The sequence below is a fragment of the Manis pentadactyla genome, chromosome 6 (genome assembly GCF_030020395.1).
Source record: "Manis pentadactyla isolate mManPen7 chromosome 6, mManPen7.hap1, whole genome shotgun sequence".
In the NCBI taxonomy this organism is placed as follows: domain Eukaryota; kingdom Metazoa; phylum Chordata; class Mammalia; order Pholidota; family Manidae; genus Manis; species Manis pentadactyla.
This window is the reverse complement of record NC_080024.1, coordinates 35,375,548-35,395,069: the sequence shown is the minus strand read 5'-3', so window position 1 is coordinate 35,395,069 and position 19,522 is coordinate 35,375,548. Positions and strand designations below refer to the sequence as shown.

Below are 19,522 nucleotides of genomic sequence, written 5' to 3'. Positions count from 1 at the left end.
TTACACAGAGAAGTTAGGATAAGGATAAAATAGAGTGCTCCCTGCACGCAAGGAAATCTGAGAGGACAGAACTGGCCTGAGAAGAAACTGAGCCCATCACCCCTGCCATCGCTGTTTCTATCCCTTTCACCTGCCTCGTTCCCACTCTTGGCCTCCCACTGTCACCTCACTGTTGCCAGGGAAGGTGGGCAGCACCCGCACAACCACATCACAGGGGACTGGTGAGCCTGGAGTGGTGAATACATTCTAAGATCTGATTCTTGGTTTTGCGGCTTCGAGAATTCAATCTGGGCAATGACTGGCCTCTGGGCACCACCTGATTCACTTTCACCAAACTCAAAAGAACATGGTATTTAAACTGGAATGTGCCCTGATACTCATTTACAAAGAGAAACACAATTATAAATGGATCTCATGATCACTGAGCCTCATTATAAGGAGAAGGAGGCTTGGTGAGCATGGATGCAGAGCACCTGGATAATCTTAAGGGTAACATCACAGAAGACCCCTCTCTTCCACCTGCTGCATGGCAGCTATCTGGCCCAGGACTCGCCCTTCTCTTGAAACTGTGCTGATATCTCCCATTGAGTAACAAGTCTTGGCCTAACATCTATTTAGTGGAACTTGAATTCCTGAGCTCTGATTCATTGTTTGTTTTACATATTAATTTTCAGACACCATCTTATTTCTAGGTTTTAGAGAGACACCGCATTACTGCCCCCAAGTTCCTACGTATACTTCTAATCCCCACATAAAAGCTAATCATTCAGATGTTGGTCTGTGATGCCTCAATCCAGGGTCCTACTAAGAACCTTTACAAGGAACAATTGCAGGTTTTCTTTCTGGAATCTGGGAAAGGATATAGAAAAAGTAGAGGAATGTTGGACAGATGTCAGGCCATTGCACCTACTTGTTACAATAACCCTTCAAAATGTGCATTATTTTCATTTAACGTTTAGAAAGATTAAGAACCTTTCTGTTGGAATGGTCAGAGAGCTGAGGTGCAGCAGAGCTCAGAATAAACCCAGATCTGCCCCCAGTCTCTGCCCATGCTCTTCTGCATTCCACAGACAAAGCTGAGCCCATCATGCCGCTGCTGCATCCATTTCCTTCCTTCACGCTTCCCAGAGTTCTCTCCCAATTTGCATTACCCAGTCAGGAAAGTTTTCTGAGAATGTGTTTCCAAAACTGAAACAGAACTGATTCAGACAACATGACAATTTGGGTAACTTTCCGTGGTGCTTTAGTTTCCTAATCAGTACAATGGAGGTAATAATTTATTTTCTTTATACAGTTTTCCTAAGGATTAAATAAATTATGAATACATATAAGCACTCCATAAATGTCAACCACTCTTATTAAAGTTAATGGGGTGTGTTTGTATATTTATGTACAAGCATGTATGTTTAGAGTCATTTTTGCTTAAAAGGCAGGACTTCTCACTTTTTGCATTCTGAATCCTGCCTTGACAGGTGAGAAGATAGTGGTTGGGCACAATGGAGGGGACTTCCCAAACTTATTTGACCTATGATGGTTTTTCAGAAACTGTTCTGCTATTTCACTGTTTGAACAGAGTATTTCATAGAATACTCTTTTCTTTAGTATCTTATTAGTGGCAAACCAGTATTTCTCTTACAAGACCCTTATTTAAAACTATTTGGTTTGAACTATTTGCCCTGTACAAAGAGAGTTATAACTGTAAGACAGACAAAACCAGACCAGGCAAGCGACAACAAAAGAGCCAAATAAAATTTATTAGCTCAATCCCGGGCAAGGTTCACCGGTCCGCGTATCCACGGGCCAGGGAAGTCGCGCCCAGCAGAAGGGAAGACAGGCTTATCAAGGGAGCTAGGAGAGCCCTGAGGGTATTGTGAACAGAACTAATTGGCCGGTGTGGGTGTCGTAATCACCGATGATTGGTCATGCTGGGTTGCTGGGGAGAGAGTACTGCGATGCGTGCTCTAGGTGGGATCTGTGGCTAGGGACCTTCCGTTGAATCATTTGAGTGACATTCACCGTTCTCTTCCTTACTTGGCTCGAGTTGGGTTCCTCCAGTGAGACCTGTCTCTTCCACCGGTACCTCCAGCCTTACAATAACTATGTTCACTTTGCCTAATGAACGTAGAGTTACAATGCTGTTTCCAGTTGAGCTGGGCTGACCATCTTCTTCTACCCTTTTTAAGATTTGCACGGAGTTATTTGCCAAAGAGGAGTTCCAGCCCTTGGACCCTACTCAGGACCTCATATTTCCCCCAGAACTCTTGGTAAGATAAGTTGTGTGTTTTACGTGCTTGTTTAAGCATCACCAGTTATAAACCCCGTTTTATAACACCACCCCTTCCTTCCATTCAAATTGTGGAAATGTTTGATCAGATCGAGATGCTTGTCCCTGCCTAGCTCAGGAAGCCCTAGCTGATCCCCCAGACACATTCCCCAAAGCTTCAACTGAGGCTTTTTTAAAAAAACTATTTCATTATTGTCATCTGCAATGTGTCCCTATTGACTGTCCCATGCCATACAACTTTGTGCTCAGCTTCTAACTTGGTCTTTCCAGTCCCTCCAGTGCACTGACCCCAAGGAGCACCTCCAACCCCCACCCCATTCCTTCCCCTTCCCTCTGTTAACATGTCTATCTTTCCTCTCTAGCATCCAATGGTCCCATTCTAAAACATACCTACTTCTAAAGGGGTTCTGATGTGTTTGTTCATTCATTCATTCAACAAATATTCATCATTCAGCGACTTGCCAGGTGCTCTTCTAGGTACTGAAAATACAGCAGGGAACCAAACTAACAAAGATCTGCCCTTGAGTTGGTAATCTGGTGGGAGGGACAATCAGCAAAATAGCACATAAGAGATACAGTGTGTTAGCCAGTGAGAAGTGTTAAGGAGAAAAAAATACAACAGAGAAGCGGGTGGACGCTAGAGGCTGCAATTTTAAATATCCTGGCCAGAGAAGACTCCTCCAAGAAGTAGCATTTGAAGGAAGTCCTGAAAGAGGTGAGGAAGCTGGCTGCAGAGGTACGTGGGGGGAAAGTCCAGGCGCAGCAAGTACAGAGGTGCCGAGGGTGGGAGAACGCCTGGCCTGACCAAGGGACAGAGCAGGGGCCAGCCTGGCTGGAGCACAGGCTCGCAGGCCCTCACAAAGCTGTGGGACAGTGTGGGGGCACCGGTGTTGGGAGGTGCAGGCCAGGCCAGACTTTGGCTGCTTGGCTTTTACTCTGAGTGAGATGAGAAGTGACTAGGGAGGTCGCACAGAGGAGGCGTATGTTCCTGTTCAGGGTAGGAGGGGATCTGGGACCGTTCTACTGCTGGGATGGGAATCACCTGCAAGGGGTACAGGAAGGAGCAGCAAGCCCAGTTAGGACACTGATGCCATCCTGAGAGATAGGGTGCCGGACCAGGCTGCTAGCATGCAGGTGGTGAGGAGTGAGGGGATTCTGAACAAATTTTGGAAGAAGAGCCAACAAAATTTGCTGGTGGATATGATGTGGGGTATGGGAAAGAGACGGGAGTCAAGGCTGACTCCAGAGCTTCGAGCAGCTAGAAAGAGGAGTGGCCTTTACGGAGAAGGGGAAGACCTCTGGAGAAGCAGGGTGTTTTTCCTTTTGGGGGGTCCTTTTTGGTGCCTTGGAAAGGGATGGGATATGAGAAGCTCAGTTTGGAACATGTTAAATTTGAAATGCCTGTTACACATCTAAGAAGAGTTATGGAGTACTCATTCACATACGTGAGTTTGGATTTCAGAGGAATAGTCCAGGCTGAAGATATTTCAGGGCATCAGTGTAATTAGGATATTTAAGGCCATGACACTTAATTATGTTAAACTGGTCTATACTGAAGGTCAATGGCAGGTGCCAGCTCACATTGTTACTCGTCTCCAAAGAGCTATGCACTAGTAAGTCTTAAACTAAAGAAGTAAATATCTAATTATAGAAATTCAGACATTAGTCAATGGATGTAGTGAGTATCTTCTTTGGTCAAGAGACCCCAGGACTCCTGAAATCCCTCTGTAAGAGCATAACTCCACCTGGGATCTGGCATAACCCAGGAAGAGAGGTGTGCTCACATGCACCCACACTTGTCATTCGCATTTAGAGAATGGCAGAGAACCCAGAAAAACGAACCCTGACCTTTCATGGAGAGAGGGTTACCTGGATCTCCCCTGGGACCCTCAAGGATCTTCTGGAGCTGAAAGCGAAACATCCTGAAGCCCCTCTTATCCTTGGCAACACCTCCCTGGGTGAGTGACGACAATGGTTCTCGTGCCACAATTAATACTGAGCTGGACTTTCAGCCCCCTACTCTGCTCTCAGCCTGCAAAAACTACATTTTAAGGATAAAAACCTCATCCTTTATAATGAAAGTATTATAATATACTACTATAGTACAAAATATAGTATTCTATTAGGTTATATAACTATATATAATAATTTGTATAATTTTATATATTATACACAAATTGTATATATAATAATATTGAAAAGTATAATACAAATGTAATATTATTGTATTACTATAATAAAATGGTTTCCAAAGTTGAATGTACATATACCACTGGAATATGCAGCATGACCCCTTAAGGTGTGGGGGGAAAAGTTTTAGAGGTTTTCTATCATTTAATTGATCTTTCCCTTTTTAATTATACTTTTGTTAAAGAGTGAATAGATATAATAGAATTTTATAAAGTAAAAATGGGTATTAACAACACATACCCAGTTACCCCCACAGCCCCTGAAAGAACGAGAACTTGACTAAGAGCTGCCCTCCCAAATTGCAGGCCCTTGCCCCCCAAAAAAGGCATTTTCTCTTTTTTAACTCTCTGTAACATACAAATTTACTTTTCAGGACCTGCAATTAAATCTCAAGGACATTTTCACCCAATTCTCCTCTCTCCTGCTAGGATTTCTGAGCTGAGTATGGTGTCTGAAACAAGTGATGGTGAGTTCTTGGTGTTCTTAGTAAAATATCAATGAACCAATCCCCACACTAACTTACTTGCCAACTAGTTTAGAACACCCTCATATATTTGTCTTGTCTGGCCTATTTCCAACTCTTTATCTTCTTCTGATGTGATATTATATCCCCACATTGAAACTTTACTATCAAAAGCTTTGCAAGAATATGAGATATTCAGATGATGTCATTCAAGACCTTGTAGTCACCTGCAGGATTCTTGCCTCTAAAATGCCATGGTGACCTAAAGACAATAAATTTGCAGTGTCACTTTGATGGGAAAGACAGCAAGAGATAAATCCAGGGATATTGCAGGGGGAAAGTAAGAGAAAGGTTATCTGGTATTCAAATGCTACTTGTCTCATGAGGACGGTGGTAAGAGGCCAAGTGAAACAAACAAATGCCCAGACAAGCACCCTCAGTCACTTATAACATCCTTAATAGCCCACTCTGTGCAGATACTGTATCAGGCAAGGTGGCACTCACAACAAAGTAGGAAGGAAACATGCAAGACTTTAAGATGCACAGCAAACCCTTTGACAAAAGAAATTTCATTTTATTCCTTTCCTCATCTTCCAGAGCCCTTAATGCATAAGTGCATGCATTTAAGTGCTATACATGCATGTAAGTGCTCGGTCAGTGACTGACAACCTAATGGACTGAAAGAATGAATGAGTGGGTCAGGAACTTGAATTTGGAATACAGAGATAATAATGACTTCCTTAATTTAGGCAACAAGGAGTTTGGCTGAACGGAAAGCTGTAGTCAAGATCAACTTGTAGGCCACCGTGTGTTTGTGGTCCGTAGTGGGCAGGGGAGGGGACCGACCCTGGCTGTATCACTGCATCCAGGATTCCCACCCTCCCAGCCTCTACCCACCATCAGCCAAACTTGACTGTGATGCAGACCAGCAAGCTTGGCCCCAACCCACTCATTTGCAGGGGAAGGGACCCTTCCTGGCTTTGCTGGGCCCCGCGGCCTCACAGCTTTTTCCTTGGAACAATCCAGGCTGCACACCGGAATGCCACACAGAACATGAGGGGAATGAGCTTAGGTCTACCTTAAATCTTGGTGTTAGCAGAGGGAGAAAACAGCGGAACAGTAACAGCAGGATTGGGAATACAGTCAGTGTGAGCAGAAGTTTACAACAGGGAAACCCTTCCCCCATTTCAGCCCATGAAGGATTAACCCATGGTTTTCAAACGTCTCTTCACCCCACAACCCTGTCCTCAAGCAAATCTTAAGTAACTGAAAAGAAGCCACTGCTTGAAGGAGGACCCCCAGCCCCCCATCACTGAGGCCTCCATGTCTGCCCCTGAGAGGGTCCCCGGGGCATAATTCAAAATCTTCCATGGAGCACCAATCCCTCATTTTAAAAATGAGGAAGACAAGATGAAAAGTAAGACTGGGCTTGCCCAAGGCCCCCAAACCGGCTGGTGGCCAAGTCACCAAGCCACACATCTACCACTTCCAATTCAGAGCTCTCTGCTACTGCTGTTGCCGGTCAGGCAGGCCCACTCCTCAGCCTGTCCAAGGGGCTGTTTGAATAGACTGCTCAGTTTGGACTTTGCAGGTAGAGCCAGATTCTGAGCCGGAGGAAACAAAGCACATGCCTCAGAGCCTCTTAAAATTGAAGTGTGAGCACCCACTAGTGGTCTCCAGGAGCATTTCCCAGGATCCTCAAACTTACCGAAGCCCAAAAGAGTGAAGGGACCTGCTGGAGAGAACACTGGAGCCAGAGGTGCACCCCACCCCACCAGCACCTCCTCGAAATAAATTGCCCTGATGGCTGTGTTTGTTTCAATTTTGTATGTTAATCCATATCACGTACATGTTCAGCTCAGTATACATGTTTTTCCTCAAAATCTTCACTTAGTAAATGCTCCGGAAAATACATGCTTTATCTTTATCCCACAAACCCATAAACTCTGAGAAACATGGAGTTAAAACAAAACCCACATTCTGAGAATTGAAGTTAGGGCTCTTTCCAACTCTATTGGAATACAAGCTAAGTTTTGTGACCCAAAGATGGAAAAAAATATGAATAGAAGTATGATAGATAGAATATTCTCAGTCAGCAGTGTCATACCTAGCAGAAAGTGAGGGGGCAATGTGAGCAATAGAAACAATCAAATGAAAGCCCCATAATGGGTTGTCGGGCTTCAACCTGAGTTTGAATCTGTACTTATGAGGACTCAGGCAAGAGAGCAGCACTTTACTTTCCTGTTAGGTAGCAAGTGGAACATACCAAACGCCCTTTTTTACATATGTCAGATCAGAGATGGTCATGCTGGCCTGTGTGATGCTTCTGACATTAAAACATAGTAATAATAATAATAACAACATCTTTTTGTTTCTGATTTCTTCCCTACTAATAAGGATCTGGGTATATAGAGTAAAAGGTCACCTATAAAAACAATTTGCTTTCCAGGACTGACAATAGGTGCCAGCTGCAGTCTGGCCCAAGTGAAGGACATCTTAGCTGAGAGGATTTCCGAGCTCCCAGAGGAGAAAACTCAGACATACCGAGCCCTCCTGAAGCACCTGAAGAGTCTGGCAAGCCAGCAGATCCGGAACATGGCAGTACGTTCCCCAGTCCAATCCCTGGACACACCGCACCTATTTCTTAATCTCACTGAAATGTTGAAATAGGTATTGCAGAATCAGTATGCAAAAGGGTCTTAGCAGATTGAAACCAGGGGCATAATAAATCAATACTTAATATTTAACAAACATTATTTAATAGCACATTTAAAAGAGGAGTCTAAGTTCAATACAATAGCTAAGTAGCCATGTAAGTGAGGAAAAGACATCATTATTTTGCTAATTTCATGATAAGACTGCCAAAGTACATAATTTAGTCTTAGGTGGCATTAACAGAAATATAGTGCCTAAAAGAAGGAGGGTAAACTACTGACCACAACTGAAGGATAATGCTCAGATCTGGGAGGCATACTTTAATGTTTGGTTATTTTTGACCTCTGAAGAGAGCAAAAGAGACATAGTTAGGTTTTCAAAATACACATACTCCCTCTCCTAAGTACCCCAAATGGTGTATTAGAAATCCTTGGGATATGGCAATCAGGGAAGGATATGTTCCCTTTGGAAAAGCTCTTCAAGTGATTCCAAAATGTCCTCTCCCCCTGTCAAGAACTCTGACTGACACCCCGGAGCCTGGCAGGGAAATGATGGCAGGAGAATGAGGGGTGAGGAACCACATCAGAAAAAGGATGGTGAGGGTGGGAACAGTCAGAAAGATCATGAGAGCTGCCTTCAAATACTTATGGACTCCTACAGACAGGTGCGATTTATCTCATATGATCGCAAAAAATATAAGTATGGCTGATACATTAGAGTCCAAGGAGGCAGATCTCAGCTCAGTGGAAACAAGAACTTTCAAATCCTACTGTTCATAGAAGAAGGGGGCTCTCTGACCTCACCCCTGTGATGGCTCGGTTCACGGCAACCCAGGCGGTCACTGCAGATTTCATCACTATAGTGGGAGGATAGTATTGAGTTGAATGACCAGTCATTTCCCTCCCAAGTTCTAAGATGCTACCAGTGCATCCAGATCCCAGTGAGGTCTCCCAAGAAGAGGAAAAGGGCAACTCTGTCTCAATAGTGCAGATACTCAGAACCCCAGCACAGCCCACATGATTTCAGAGGCCATGTGAGATGAGGCAGAGACCCTGTGTACCCAAGACAGGATGACAGAACCATGGCCACCTGTGCTGTAACCAAGGTTGAGTAGGGGCTAGGTCAGCATTGGCCACTGATCCTCACTGCTTGGGTTCAAATCGCAGTCCTGCCCTTTCCTAGCTGGGAGACCTTGATCAAGTTTCATAATTTCTCTATTCCCCCGGTGTCTTCATCAGTAAAATGCAGATAAGGACATCAGTCTCACTGGGCTGTTGAAAGGATTAAGTGAGTAAATGTGTGTGAAGAGGTTAGATAGCAGGTGGAACATACCAAGTGCTAAGCGAGTGTCAGTTACCATCACGCCTCTCCTCATCCCCAGGAGTGGGTAAGGGGGCCTCCCCTGGACAGTCTGAACTTAGTACCCTCTGCCGAGGAGACCAAGACTCCCTTAACCCTTTCACTGCTAGAAAGCCACAAGTACTTGCCTGCAGGCTTGGGATTTGGAGAACAATGACCCAGGTTGAAACTCTTTCTCTTTAGTCCTTAGGGGGCCATATTATAAGCCGGCATTGCTATTCAGATCTGAATCCAATTCTGGCGGTGGGCAACACTACCCTCAATGTGATATCAGAAGGTAAGCTGCCTCAGAAGTCGCTGAACAGCACTTAAACATTTTTTTGTCTTTTTCAAGGAATTGCTGTAAGTCAGAGCCCAGAGCTGAAGTCTCTGGCTCTCAATCCACTATGAGGAGCTCAGGCCCTGGGGGAGGGTGCACTGACGCAAGAGGGTGGCTAGTGCTTCCTTCTGGCACCGATGCCTGCACGTACATAACCCCCGGCCCCACCACAGCTGTTACCTGGGTCAGCCCAGGGCAGCACGCGGAGGCTGTCAGGCCTGAGGCCTGCTACCTCCTCCTCATACCCCTGCCTACACTTCCATGGGAGACGCCGCAAGCCTGGTGGGGACACACAGCCCACATGGTGGGCCCCCTGGGAGCAGGAGAAAGGCAGTGATTAACTTCACATGCTAGCCAGAGGGCCATTCCCTTGGGCTGCTCCGCACTACACATCCTTAGTCTTCCCGGTGGTGCTGGGCACTCAGTGCCTCCTGCTGCCCCAAGGACCCTGACACTCCCCTGACTGGGCAGTAGCTGTGTGCCGGGCTGTGCTGGACACTTACACCCCATGTCCACTCCAACAACCCACATGGGCTCATTTGTGCAGTGGGGTCGGGGATGGACCCACAGTCTGTCTGACTGCCAAACGGGTGTGCCTGCCTCGTCTCCATCAGGCTGCCTCCCAGGGCTCTACCTCCCACCTGCCCTGGCTTCTCCCCCGGCCCCCATGGCCCACTGGACACCCACTCCATCCATCCCTTCCTCTCAGCAGCCAGTCCTTTACCCTCCTGCGGGCTGACACAGGCCCAGGCACCAGGATGCAAGGGGAACAATCACAATCCGACCTGCACGTGAACTTCAGGGGTGTGCCCAGCCAGGAATTCCATCGCTGTTGCCATAACTCTCCTGAGAGCTTTGTTGGCTGGCACAGTCCCATCCCTGCTGCTGGGAGGTCGTAGTGTTGAGAGACAAGGTGGCAAAGGAGAAACTCTCAGGACCCTATTCAGCTTTGCCTGGGGCTTGCCCAGGATGGAGAAGAGGGAAGACTTCCCCACTGCCTGGCGCCCCCAGCCACGTTGCTGAGTCCTCCAGGCTTGTGGTCCAGCATGACCCTAGCATGACCTCCCAAAGGCCAGGAAAGAGGAAGCCAAGACTCTGGGGCGTCAGGACAGCCTGGCCGCCATGCAGGGCCTTCTGCTACATTAGTAATAGTAACAGTAGTAGTAGTAATAGTAGCAGTGGGTGTTAGATATTTCCTTCAGCTTAAGATCTCTGTGTTCCCCGCTCTGACAGAGCCTCCACACTGAGTGCGGCCCAGCTCCAGCAAGGCCGGCAGACGAGCATCCTGACCCAGCCTCAGGGAGGGCCAGGAGGGGTCACCAGGCCTCCTTGGGGTGTAGTAGACTCTTGACTACACCTTGTTCCAGTCAGCACATTGCCGCTTATGCCAGGACTTGAACCCATGTCAGATTCACTGGGTTGTACCTGAACCTCCTCACCACTCCTCCTGTGGAGCCACAACCACTTTTTTTAAGCCAATAGGCCTGCTCTGTCCACTAAGCGGTAACAGTTGGGCTTAAGGGAGGTTTTGCAGATCATTCGCTTTGCTTTAATGGTGTAGAAATCAGCATAGGAGCCAGCACAGCAGTGTGAACAGAGAGTGAACCCCGTGACCAGAACACTGGTGACAGCGGGGACAAACCCTCTCAGCACAGGTCACACCCGTACCCGCTGGACTGGCCATAGCACTGGATGAGTTAGATTTAGTTAGCCAGCCTCTGCGGAAAGATGAAAACCGCACAGGCCCGGCCGGCGCTGGAGGTGGAAGAGCCCAGGGTTGCAGAGCACGCGCGCTGAGAAGAGTAGATGTAAGAAGGCTGCTGCCGCCCCTCCTTGTGAAGGGGAACGTGGAGCCCTGGACTGTCATGCACGCAAACCTCTGCCTCACTGGGTGCACAGGAAGGTGACCTTTTTTTTGTGGCTGACATTTAAGAGTACAGAATAATCTCCAATTCCTTGTTGCAACTGTGCAGAAATGTCACTTCTCCAACAGAAGGCACACGGCAGATTCCTCTAAACCAACATTTTCTTGCTGGGTTGGCAAGTGCAGATCTTAAGCCAGAGGAGATTTTGGAATCTGTGTATATCCCTCACTCTAAAAAGGTAAGACTCCACTAGTCATTTTTTACGAGTTGTTTTTCCCTTTTCATAACTGAGTCCAGTCATCTTCAGAAATCTGCAAACAGATGACAGGGAAATAACTCTGCCCTGGGCCTGCTTTCTGCCCACTGCGGACTGGCCTGGCACCAAGGACCTCGGACACCCTTGGGCAAGCAGCTCCAGGTGTGGATCTGGGGCTGTTGTTTCAGCTGTGGGGTGGGGCCTCCTGCAGGCATGGCTTCCAGTGTCCCCTTGTACCAGCTGACCAACTCTGGATGGCAGAAATTACAGCTCTGGCTGTGGAATGAGCTTCTCTGCCTGACCTACAAGGAAATGGAGGCTGGGACCAGGCTCTGCTAACCACATAGTTCATAGGAACATGAGGGCTTCCAGATGTTTCCTGGGGTTGATATGGTCACCCAGATGGTAGGATGACCATCTAGAGGGGGCCCTCTGTCCTCACTCCCTGTTGCCTGGGCCTCCCCTCAAACCTATACCTGAATCCAAGAGGACAGTGTTCCCAGAGAGAAGCAATATGATGTGTGCACACACACACACACACACACACACACACACACACACACACACAATGACTAAAAGCCAGGAGTCTGCTTGGTTATGCAAGACGTCTCATATTAAGTCATGCTTTCAGTCATGTGAGATCTTCATTTATTTTTCCTTTTGAATGGAAACTTTGAAATGTATTCCCAGTCAAATGTGTGTCTGTGTAAAGGCCCTACACAGAAGAACAGGCAAACTCAAACACGGCCCCCTGGGTGAGCACACTGTGGAAACACACCTGAGGCACAGGCCAGCTCTTTGACCCCATGTCAGCACAGCAGCAGTCATGGTGCCGAGGGGTCAATAAATAGCCATCACCCTTCTGACTCTTGCTCCTGATACAAGACTCCCTAGTGCACTGTTGGAAGGTTCTATTCAACTCCTTTATGAGTTTTGCAAAATGGAAATGTCATAGTTTCTACAAACCAAGAAATTAGGTAAGTCTCCTGCACTTCACACAAATCACATTTAAAAGCACCTGTTTTAGGAGGGCTCCTTCATCCTCACCAGGGACAGGGGACAAAGGTGTCTGAAGACTGAAGAGAATGGCACCTGGCAATGAGATCACAGGGAACTGACACAGGCATTCTGTGTGGAGGCATCCTGGCCTCGGAGGAGAGGTACACAGTGATCCCTGTTCCCTGCGAGCATGGGCAGTTGGGGACAGACGTTCGGGAGAACACCATTCTCACTCTGAACGAGAAGACAGCTAAGTTGTCCTCTAATTGTGCCAAGTATCTTTTGTGTCTCTCTTCAGATTGAGTTAAGTGATTAATTAGTGGCACCAAGAAGCAGAAACCACACTTTTAGTTCTGGCATATCAAATAAAACCAAATGGTTTTGTCTCCACAGTGGGAATTTGTGTCAGCCTTCCGACAGGCTCAGTGCCAGCAAAATGCCTTGGTGGACGTGAACGCTGGCATGCGAGTCCTCTTCAAGGAGGGCACTGACACCATCGAGGACCTGAGCATCGCCTACGGAGGCATTGGAGCTGCCACGATCAGTGCACATACATCCTGCCGGCGGCTCCTAGGGAAGTAAGCAAGGACCCTGGACCTGAGGGTGAAACTGGATGTGAAAAAAAACAAGTGTTGGTAAAGCCTCAGGAAGATGGAAACTCCTATATGTAGAGTCATTACTTGCTCTTTCTGTAATTTTGTTAAATGAATCAAACCTTCTTTGACTTTGATTAATTAGGAGCCACTCCTTGGGTGAGGGATACAGCAAAACGGCCCAGGCCTGCGTCCAGCTCCAGTTCTCTTGTGCACATTGACAGGCCAGCAAACCACACCAGGCAGCACCCGAGGGCACCTACATTCCCTCTGCTCTGTTCCCTTATTCTTCCTCAGGAAAGGCAGTGTGTCCAAGTCTGAGTTCTGTGCAGTCCATAATGGAAATGGCTCTAATGGTCTATTTGTATAATGCCTGTTACCAGCACATTCTGGCTCTTGAACACACTTGGTTCTTGTTGCAATGGAGCAGGTACATGATTTCTAAGTTCCCTTCCAACTCTTAAAAGGAGACTCTGGGGTCTCAATCATTACCACCCAGTATCTAGCACATGCCACACAGCTGAGACTACCCTGTAACTGGTTCCTTCTGGCTTCCAACCCTACCAGGCACTGGAACAAGCTGATGCTGGATGAGGCTTGCAGGCTGCTTCTAAATGAAGTCTCCCTCCCTGGCTGGGCTCCAGGTGGGAAGGTGGAATTCAAGAGGACTCTGGTGGTCAGCTTCCTTTTCAAATTCTACCTCGAAGTTCTGCAGGAGCTGAAGAAGCTCCTGACGCTGTTCACTGTGCCTGTAAGTGCTCTGGCTTTTATGCACCGCTTGCAGCCATAAGCTCCCCAGCTCTCCCACTGCTTTTGCAAACTGTCTTGTGGGCAGTCTGCCCCATTACCTGTCACCTCCTCTGGGTCAGGCCTTGTCAGTTCCCAGCCATCCCTCCCTCCGGGATCAGCCTGAAGGGCTACCATATGAGGCTTAGGATGCTAGACTGTCTTCCGTCCGCAGTGCTTACTGTGTGCCCTGAGCAGCAAAACAGTAAGGAGGCCCCTGCCTTCAGGTGCAATTTTTTTCTTTTAAGATCAACTTTATTGAATAATAATTACATACAGTACAATGCACCTAATTTAAATTCAGTGAGTTTTGACAAACATGTAAACCCAAGAAGCTACCACCTCCACAGAGATACAGAGCATTTCCACCCCGAAAAGTCAGCCCTCCTGGCCCTAACCCCAGGGAATCCACTGGTCTGCTTCAGGGAACTAGAGATTAGTTTTGCCTATTCTAGAATTTTGTATTCAATCTGAAATGTAAAACACAATTTTATTTTTCAAAATTACTAAAACTTATTTGTACACTAACATTTAACTTGCTTCTTTCTACATTTTCTGGTTGTAAACTTCTGGAATAAGTTAGGCAAAGCAAACTCTCTCTCTTTCTTCCCCCACCATGATTATAACTGTCACCCTACCTTGAACCCCTGTTCCCCAATCACACCCCACCCCAAAAGCATGTACCCTTAAAATGCCTGATTATCACTTACTCAGAGGAAGACCCTCAACAACTGCATTCACCAGGATAAGCCTTGCTGCTGTTTAATTTCTGAATCAAGACACTTGATGGTTTCAACAACACCAGAGAGCTTTTCCAATTTTGCTGCTCTCCCAGAAAACCTGAGTTGCTGAAAAAAACAATCAGGATTTGGGCTCTTCTGTGTACAATGAATGTCAGCTCTTTCTGAATGCCTTATCCAGTGCCAAATTTTCTTGCTTCTCTTCCTGCCTCTACTCAGCTCACTAACAGGCCTCTCCCTCCTCAGGGTGACTAGAGGATCAGATTCAAACCAGTCAGTCCTGTCCCTCATAATGTGCAAAGGGATGGAGGACAAGAAACATTCATAAAAAGAGAACTCATGGGAGGGGATGTGCATTTTGGTTATCCAGGTTCCCCTAGCCTTGTAATTTGTCAGATACTGTAGCCAAGTCATTTTCATGTAAGTCAAAGGCCAGCTGCGTCATAGGCTAATCAGCTTATCTTTATGGTTTTGAATCATCTCTCAGGACAGCCGTCATTACCCTGAAATTTCAGATGGATTCCTAAGTGCGCTAGAAGATTTCACGGTCACAGTACCCCAGGGAGTCCAAAGGTACCAGGTCAGTGAGTTTATTTTAATGGAGTCTAGAAACTAAGAAATAAGCTATAGCTGTGCAAATGAGCAAGCACTTCAGAGTTGAGATTTTTAGTTCTGACTTGGTAGATTTTGCTAGCACCCTGGCCCTTTGTTTAGGACAAGACATAAAGATTCTGAATCTAGGATCAGGCCTGAACTTACTGCTAAAGATTTGCACTCAAGGCTGAGCCAACCTAGAGTATTTTAACCATCTGACTAATTGATAGTCTCTTCAAACTGATGATCTATGGGCATTTGTTTGATGAGCAGCTAAGCCAGATGTGGAGGAAGGACAGAGCAGGAGAATAGTAAAGTTCAGCCTTCAGCCTTCACGGCAAATGTTTAATCTCCAGTCAGCAAAACAAGAGCCCTGCAAGTAACTGAAAACACCCTTCCTGAAGGACAATTTAGAAAGTATCTATATTTATCTATTAGAGCACAACCCCACCCTCCATCCCATCTCCACACACACACCACACACAGATCTTCCATGAAATCTTCCCTGAATAATCACTTCCTCCACCTCCTTATACTCCCAGTGATGTTTTTGTGCCACTTTCAGGAGCAGCCCAGGCACCTGAGTGCAGATCTGGGTGGATGCCACTGCCTTTTGCTCCACTTCCTCCACCAGAGGCCCTACTCAGGCTGATATTCAGGCTTTTGACTTAGATTCTGGTCCCCACCCTTGAGGATTATACCACTTTAGGCCTCATCATTATGATCACATCATATGTGAGCAGGTTGACCATTAGAAAGATAACAAAAGCAGGACAGGGAGACCCTCTGGATTCCAGAAGAAGAGATGCAGGGACACCATTTGGGAAAGAAGATACCAGAAGGGGAAGCCTGGGAGCCCTTTCACCTAATTTGCACTTTTGCCAAAAATTTGGCCCTGTCTAAGGCATTGCCACATAACTGAAATGACAATTCCCCAGGCCAGTCAAATCACTCAGTGACACACTCACCATCTGACCCATTCCAGTGTTTGTGCCCAAGGGTGACTGTTGATTTCTCAGTCCTGAGTCATGAGTGTTGTTAACTGGCCAGGCCACAGCCGAAGATCTAAGTTTTCCAGGGAAACTTTGTCTCCTCTGTAGAGTGTGGATTCTCACCAGCCCCTCCAAGATCCAGTTGGACGTCCCATCATGCACCTGTCAGGTATTAAACATGCCACAGGTGAAGCCGTATTTTGTGATGACATCCCCATAGTGGACAGAGAGCTTTCTATGGCTTTGGTGACCAGTACCAGAGCCCATGCAAAAATCATGTAAGTAAATGAAAAGCCTTCAAAAAGTCTTTTCAAAACATACCTGGGGATTCCCTCAGAGGAATATATTAATTCTCCTGCAATGTTCTAAACCCAAAGAACCTAAAATGGAAAAAATAAAGAAAAGGTCACCAGCCCAGGAGGAGAAAGAGACAGGATCTGAAAGTGGCCATCATGAAAGAAAGAATAAAAATCATAGTTACAGGCCCTTTTCTTCCATTCTTACCTCACAACACCTCATCACCATGCTGCAGCCTTATTCCTGGCTCAAAGGAGTAACTGAATAGGGCTGATTGTCAGCTGCTGATAAAACACTGAAATACTTCATTATTCAATGGTAAATGGCCACTGTTCTAAGTTTCCTAAAGTACCCTCGCCACAGCCCACTGGCCCCTCCCCCACCCCAGTTCCCCTCCCAAGCAGCTAAAAATGTTACCCGCAGCCCAGTTGGGGGGTCTCCTGCACCCTACTCTGTGGCAGGTCACCTCTGATTGGTCTGGGCCTAAGCTGGACCGGTTGTTATGTATTTTTACTTTCAACCGTGCTGTATCCCCCAACTCAGGTTTGGGATCCTCAAAGCTTGCTAATTTCTTCTTTTGAAATATTTCTCTTTTTTCAGATCAATTGATTTGTCTGAGGCCCTTGACCAACCTGGGGTGGTTGATGTGGTAACAGCCGACGACATTCCAGGCACCAATGGTGCTGAAGACGACAGACTGCTGGCTGTAGATGAGGTACAGAACATGCCCTCCCACATGACTCTGTGCAGAAGATCACCAAGGTACCGCCTCCAGCCCTCTCTGCCACTGAGGGTACAAGTGCCTATTCTTCCAGTTTCTCTCTCCCTATAACATCTTTTTTCAGACAGACCTACTCTTCTGGAGTCATAAAATAACATAGTAAATAGGAAATTTATTACAGAAAAACAAGTCCTAGTTTTCCCCTGTGTGCTCTTGAGGCAACTTACCTTCATCTGAAGAATAAATGCAAGAAATGGCATACATAAGGATAGAAAACCCTAGAAAGAACTAGAGAATATAAAAAATACAGTCACTCCCTATATTTATACTGAACTTTCTCTTATCCTGGACCAAGCCCCTGCCCTGCACTGCCCCAACCCCTACCTCCCACTTGCCTTCACGCACTCCATTTTTAATAAAATGGCTCTTGCTATCCTTGACCTTCTGATGTAATTCTATAATCATTCATTGACTACTTGCTTTGAGTCAGACTACCTTGTTTGTGCTCCAGTTCTACCACTTACCAGTTGTGTGCTCTGAGGTATCAGTGTCTGTAAATGGAAATAATCATAGCAGCCAACTCATTGTATCCTTGTGAGATTTAAATAAGTTAGTGCATATACAGTGCTGGCGTACGAAGCCTCTCAGTAGGTGTTAGCTCTTACCGTCACATCTAAATGAGTCCCATACAGACTTTTCTTCTCCAACCATAGAACAAATCACTGTTCTTGTGGCTGAACTCCAAAGAGGTTGGCTATTATTTAGGAGCTATATTATCTGTTGGGCTACCATAACAAAATATCACAGACCAGTGACTTAAAAAACAGAAATTTATTTTCTTACAGTTCTGGAGGCTGGAAATCCAAGGTGAGAGTGTTGGCAGGCCTGGTTTCTCCCGAGGCCTCTCTCACTAGCTTGCAGGTGACCTTCTTCTCCCTGTGTCCTCAAATAACCTTTTCTCTGTATATGAGCCTCCTGGTATCTCTTCCTCTTCTTATAAGGACATCAGCCATATTGGATTAGATCTCCAGTCTTATGATCTCATTTAACCTTAATTACCTCTTTAAAGGCACTATTTCCAAATACAGTCCCATTGGAGTTAGAGCTTCAACATATGAGTTGGGGTTAGGGTGGGGAGAGACACCATTCAGTTCATAAAAGAAATCACATTGTACAAAAAAATACTTTTCTACCTTTAAACTCTAAAATGACACTATGAAGTTGATACATGTGAACCAGGCTTAACAGAGGACACAGCAGATTCATGTCATGGCCAATCTCACATCCACTCTGCGGCTTACATTCATTGAAAAACTGTCCAATGGAACTATCTGTATCATTTAAATTATTTTTTAATTAAAAATTTTCTAAATTTTTTAGCCAAGCGTATATAGTTGAATATGACTCCAGTGTGGTCATTATTGCTCAACAATGATAACCAAAACACCAGCCACTAGTAAGGTTGAGCTAAGACTCTTCTACCCAGAACTTTCTACTTGTTTCATGCATGTACTTTCCACAGGTACTTTGTGTGGGCCAGATCATCTGTGCTGTGATTGCAGAGACAGATGTACAGGCAAAGCGTGCAATTGAAAAGATAAAGATCACCTCTGAAGATCTGGAGCCCGTAATCTTCACCATCGAGGTAAGCAGGGCTGACCAGTCGCTCCTGTGAAATGTGTAGAATCAGAAGTATCTTTGTACATTTCTTAATACAAGACTAATTCAGGGCTAATTCAGGGCTCTCATTTTTTTCAGTCATTGGCTTGCTCTAGAAATATCAGCTTTCTCTGTGATGAATTGAAATCTATGTATGAGTTGTATGAACTGAAACTTGTATGGAACTGAAATTAACTTTCACACCAAGAAACGGGAAAATTAAGAAGAAAAAACAGAATAGAAGTTTCTTTCTCTCTCACATTCAAAAGTCTATAAATGGGCAATCCATGGCTTACATGGGGTTCTATGTGTCAGGGATCTAGGCTCCTTCTATCTGGCATCCATGGTTTCCATTATCCAAGTCACACTTTGGTTCACATTGGCCACTGACGCTCTGGCCATTAAGTCCACATTCCAGACAGCAGAGAGAATGAGAGAATGAGAAGAAGGGCATGTCCCCTCCCTTTAAGAACACTTCCTAGAAATAGCACATACCTTCCCACATCTGATTGGTTAGAACCTAGTCACATGCCACACTTAACTGCAAGGGCTGCTGGGAAATGTAGACTGTATTCCAGGTGGCCATGTGTCCACTAAAAATTAGTGATTCTATTACTTGAGAAAGATTATGAGAATGGATATGGAGAGCAATCGTGTTTTCAAGGTGAAGCCCAAAAGCAGTAGGACTTTCATGATGGAATTCCACAAAAATTGCTGCTCTCACTTCTGGATGTAGATGATGGGATGCAA

The 19,522-nt window shown here is 45.9% G+C and overlaps 1 protein-coding gene across 1 annotated transcript in view; it reads left to right on the top strand.

Moving 5' to 3' along the window:
- The window catches only part of LOC118933593 (aldehyde oxidase 2), a 78,890-nt gene that overhangs the window by 12,095 nt on the left and 47,273 nt on the right, over nucleotides 1-19,522 (top strand). The window contains exons 8-19 of the mRNA XM_036928087.2: nucleotides 2,184-2,264; nucleotides 4,098-4,242; nucleotides 4,848-4,940; nucleotides 7,387-7,538; nucleotides 9,135-9,228; nucleotides 11,264-11,373; nucleotides 12,784-12,968; nucleotides 13,551-13,734; nucleotides 14,997-15,089; nucleotides 16,204-16,373; nucleotides 16,993-17,107; nucleotides 18,636-18,758. Coding sequence (XP_036783982.2) covers nucleotides 2,184-2,264; nucleotides 4,098-4,242; nucleotides 4,848-4,940; nucleotides 7,387-7,538; nucleotides 9,135-9,228; nucleotides 11,264-11,373; nucleotides 12,784-12,968; nucleotides 13,551-13,734; nucleotides 14,997-15,089; nucleotides 16,204-16,373; nucleotides 16,993-17,107; nucleotides 18,636-18,758 — 1,545 coding nt within the window. The remainder of the gene's footprint in view (nucleotides 1-2,183; nucleotides 2,265-4,097; nucleotides 4,243-4,847; nucleotides 4,941-7,386; nucleotides 7,539-9,134; nucleotides 9,229-11,263; nucleotides 11,374-12,783; nucleotides 12,969-13,550; nucleotides 13,735-14,996; nucleotides 15,090-16,203; nucleotides 16,374-16,992; nucleotides 17,108-18,635; nucleotides 18,759-19,522) is intronic.